This window comes from Gadus morhua, chromosome 7 (genome assembly GCF_902167405.1).
Source record: "Gadus morhua chromosome 7, gadMor3.0, whole genome shotgun sequence".
NCBI lineage: Eukaryota > Metazoa > Chordata > Actinopteri > Gadiformes > Gadidae > Gadus > Gadus morhua.
In genome coordinates this window covers 26,149,171-26,154,170 of record NC_044054.1, presented here as the reverse complement: position 1 = coordinate 26,154,170, position 5,000 = coordinate 26,149,171, and the positions used below count along the sequence as shown (strand labels likewise).

Sequence of the window (5,000 nt, the reverse complement as noted above, 5' to 3'; positions counted from 1 at the left end):
ATCTTTCTCCGTCTCTCACTTTGTCTCCCTCTGTCTCCTCCTCTGCCTCTGCACCAGAGAGGGCCTTCTAAGTCCCGTCTGTCTGACACACACCTCTCTCCCTCTCTTCTTGCCTTCCTACAGGACAGGGGAACATCGGATGGCACCATCGACCGATGTGAGTACACTGTTCAAGACTAAAAAAATATTCAACATGTTTCTGTTTGGGAAACAAATGTGTTGCTTGTTTTTGTCTTTATCTTCCTTGTTGAGATTGTATGGCTTGCAATTTATGAACAATTAAAGATTGTCATGCACTGAACATTATGACATCATGATTATAGACAGAGGTTTAAACTGTGTTTTAAGGTGACAATGCGGCGATGAGTAAATATTGTAGTTTCACTGATATTCAAACCAATCAAGTTATTGTTCCTCACCCACACACACACACAGTAAAAGTTGTATACATAATCAGCAAATGGTCAGAATTGTGCTTCTATGACACATGAGTTGCATTTCTTGTGCTTTTGCATGTTTAACGGACTGAAAAGACTCAAATCAGATAATTGCTCCAGCCGTTAACTTTTGACCATTTTAACTGACTCCATCTCAGTTGTCAAGAAGCCATGTACATCCTGTCGATTTAGTTTGTGGTCTAGATGCTCTTTAGTTTTGGAATGGACTTCGCAGATGATTGATTGTTGCTTGGTTGGGTCATTTATTTATTGACTGACTTATTGATTAGTTGGAGAAATATTAGGCTGATTGATTGATAATTCTTTTTTCTGCTTTTCCCGTCGATTCATTGTTGTCCTTGGTGTAGTGACTTGGTTATCTACTTCTATGATTGAAGATGGCATTATGTCAGTTGAATGCAGGAGTGTATACTTATTCACCTTAACCATGAGGAGCTATGTTTTTTTTTCTCAACGACTATCTGGAAAACTTCTGTTTATATATATATATATATATATATATATATATATATATATATATATATATATACTAAAAAGAACAAAGTCCCTGTGCACAGCCTGTTGATTCTCTGTGCTGGTGACGTGCAGTCAACAGTAGCATGTCAAATCAAAGAAGTTTGATTTATTGTGTGAGCGACGTGTTACGCTGTTAATTCGCCAGGTTCGCTCTTCCTGTGAGTGAACCTGACGAAGCAATAGCGAAACGCGTCATTCACAAAATAAATAAGCTAATCAGCTTATACCAGTGTGCTTTGTTTGTACACCTCTTTGACTTGATATATACATATATATATATCAATGTATGTAGGTATGGACATATTCTGTTTATAACTTATTTTCAGCCATGCATGTTGCTCTGTTCTGTTAATACTTGAATCATCACTTGCCACACTGTAGGGAGAGCAAAGACATTCTTTGACTCCCCTTGGAGACCATTCAGCTATCATAGGAGTAAATAGAGAAGAGGCAACCGGGCAACCATGAACTTAAACACTGTGGTTCTTAAACACCGAACCACAGTGTCTGCATAGACAAACTGTTGCCAGATGCTTCTTCTGAGTGTCACCTACTGAGGGTCACCTACTGATTACATCACTTCCTGTAGGGCAAGTTTTATAGTATATTTTCTACTTATTTTAGTAAAACTTAATGCCCTGATTCATGTCAAACAAAATAGACGTCTCTTTCTCCCTCCCAGGTCATTCTGTACCCCCACGTGCATAGTGTTAGTATCACTTATTGTCTCTCTATGACCCCCGGGTTGATCATTGTAGTGGTCTTTCACGTCCCCCTCACACAAAAACACGTCCTCCTAATCCATCCCAAAGAAGAATAAATGTCATCCATGGGTCACTGGAAATGTTTTTTTGAAACAACATCATCACATAAAGTTGTCAAATAGCCAACAGCAGTGATGTGAATTTACAGAATCGTTCTTCATGAACGGAAGATACTCATTCCTACATAAAACATTACTAACTATGGCCCTACACTGGAACGTAGTTAATACAGCCCATAGTCAACGGAGGCAGCATGATGATGTGCTCTTCCTGGGTTGTATCTTTTCAGCATTGAGATTCAAACTAGCAACCTGGAGAGTCCCATTCCATTCACATCAGGCTGTTGTTGTTCTTTGCATCCTTTCTCTCAGGCTCGCTCAAGCCTCTCTGCTCAGTGGTCTGAGTCATATTTTGGTGTGAGTCATGCGTGATGAACAGGGCAATAATTACATCATCAGCTGGGGGGTCACCTTCCCTGTCTATTGGCGCTCTGAAAGGGAACCCAGCTGATGTTTTGGTAAAACATTTGACTGATGGATTTGATGAATTCACACAGGGCGATTTGACAATATTGTTTATCTTTAGATGGATGCATGGTTGGAATTCATCAATGGATGTACAAGCTTTGACTTGTGTGTGTGTGTGATTGTGTGTGTGTGCGTGTGTGTGAGGACAAGTTTGTCTGGACCTACATTGGCATATGTTTGTGTGCAACTGTGCATGTTGGGGTATCAAAATGTATTTGTAACGCAATGTAGCTTTGTATTATGCTATTATCACCCAATATCAACAAATTTAATTTGCATCATGTATGTATCATCATATGTAAAAGGACATGGTTCTGTGATGTATGTATGTTCATACCATGCTGTGGTGTCATGCATCTGAAACCTGTCTGTATATTTAACACTTTACAATAACAGTACATTAACACATTAACACATTAATACATTAACATAACATCATGCAGTAATAAGGATCAACTAACAGTTTATTAACATTTACCTTATGGTGTCATAATACATTATTCTAACACTAGCCACTAACCCTAACCCTATCCCTAACCCTAACCCCTATGCTAATGCAATATAATAATCCTATGCTTATTGTATATAATAATGCTTAATACTGCATCAACTATAGTAGGGTAAAGGTTATTTCATGTACCTTGAATGTGAAGTGTTGCAGTTTCATTTGTTGTTCCCAGCCACTCTATGCGATACTATAATTAGCTCTTGATAGAGTGCTACTCAACCCTAAAGGGGGTTAGTCAACGGTCAACTGTCAATGGTCAGTCAAACAGGGTTTGGCATTCTTTCAAAAGACACGTTTTGATTGAGGTAATCCACAACATCATTGACACAAGAATATCTTCGGGGAACCAGCCCCAAGAGGCTTTTTGTCTTAGGCTTCGTTTACTAGTACATCGCATGAACTTACGCACTAAAACATAGAAGGCGTGTATGCTGAGTCGGTGTAAGAGGAGCTACAACAGAGGCAAAAGTTGTAAAGAGTTAGACAGGTAGGGTAGGCTGCATGGAGGCCAGTTGTTTGTCTTTTGATACGGGGAGATTTTACCTTTACTCAACACTGAGATGATTCTTCCCCTGAGACTAATTATTCTGCCTCTTTGTATGCTAAACACCTTGCCTTTGGGCTGACTGTCAGAAACAACATTGCAATTGCATTTCATCTAATTTGGATGACAGACGGTGAAGGGTTTTGTGGCTATGGTCTTTGTATTTTGGATGAAGTATTAAGACCGGGTGACATATTTTCCAAAGCCACGTCTAGCGTCACTGTCTCTATCGGTACCGTACCTCTCTCAACCATTTTCTTCTCTCCCACTCATTGCGATCCCCTGTATTGTGACGTCTACGCTCCTCATTCTGGGACAGCGGCATAAATCAAAATGGCCCTGTTTTCTTTCCTAAAAACAATGGAAAGATTACCTTAGACAGTTGTGTTGTCCACTAAAACCATGGCATTTGAAAGTTCTAAGTCACAGTAAAACAAAAAGTAAATACATATATGCAATCACCGCCTAATAGCCAGCAGACGACAGCAGCGGCAAGGGTCAAGGCAGAGGCGAGGAAATCACATGCAAAACGTCATGCTGTCATGAAGTGGTTTTTTTTCCCACACTTTGTGAGGTTCTTTGTGAAGTCCCTGCTTCAAATTGAATATTGCCCATTCAAGAGTCTCGGGTAGCAGGGATTAATTTGGCCTTGAGTGCTTAATTTATGAGCCATCGCGAAGGTCTAATCAGGGTTCATTACCATCTCAAATTAAACAATGAGATGAGGCAAAGGAAGTTAAGCAGTTCTTTGGTTCATTTAGATTGTAATTGGGAGGGAATTAGACAAGGTTGATGGAGAGTTGGTAACAAGGAGCAAATCAGCGGGGAGGAATCTTCTGGAGGATAACGGGGCATGGGGGATGTGCAGGCGGAGGAACCACCACAAGTATTACCCATTGCAGTAAGCAACCTTTGGTTTGAAAGCTTTAAGCCCTCCCTTTTTCAAGGCCATCTGAAATGCTGTGAGCAACTATTAAAACAGGTATATATTGAACACATTATTTGTAATAATAATTGCAATTTTCGACCTCTTCAACATTGATCTAGAGTTTATAACTGTTTCCAACAGCGAAAAATTCACTGAATGTTGTCAAATTTGTGAAGCTACTTCTGCTGTGTTACCTTCCTGTGTTTACCCCCTGGGAAACACAGCACACCCCTAGGGGCACAAATACCCGATGTGAGGAATCGTGTGTGTAGGGTACATATTTATTCTGCCAGCTTAGCAAACGCTCCCATGGTTTCTAATGTATGCCTTAAAGAGGATTGTCAGTACGCTTAGTACCTTGTTAAGCTAACCCAAGCAGCTGACATCTTTCATGATGAAGAAATGTTTGCCATTTTCACATAATTTTCCTGTTTCTTTTTTATCTCGTACCCATATCCACACTTTTGTTTTGGTAAATTGCACAAATTATGGATGCAGTACTTTCCATAATACAGCATATGTAACAGATTCATCTTCATTTTCACCCAAAGCACTTGGCTTTGTGTGTGCGTGGGATTAGGGGGGGGGGGGGGGGGCAGAGATAGCTACAACAAATCATAATAAGTCCAAAGGCATTGCGTTTATAACAGCAGCAACACTTTCATTTACTGAACATCCACCGGGTCAGAGATTGAGTCATTGGCAATGATGGTGCTTAATCTTTACCCCAGAGAGTAGAGAACTGATCTTTCGCT

At 40.1% G+C, this 5,000-nt stretch overlaps 1 protein-coding gene across 1 annotated transcript in view; it reads left to right on the top strand.

Annotated features, from left to right (window-relative positions):
• Nucleotides 1-5,000, top strand: part of fstl4 (follistatin-like 4) — a 187,162-nt gene that overhangs the window by 26,071 nt on the left and 156,091 nt on the right. The window contains exon 3 of the mRNA XM_030362380.1: nt 124-157. Coding sequence (XP_030218240.1) covers nt 124-157 — 34 coding nt within the window. The remainder of the gene's footprint in view (nt 1-123; nt 158-5,000) is intronic.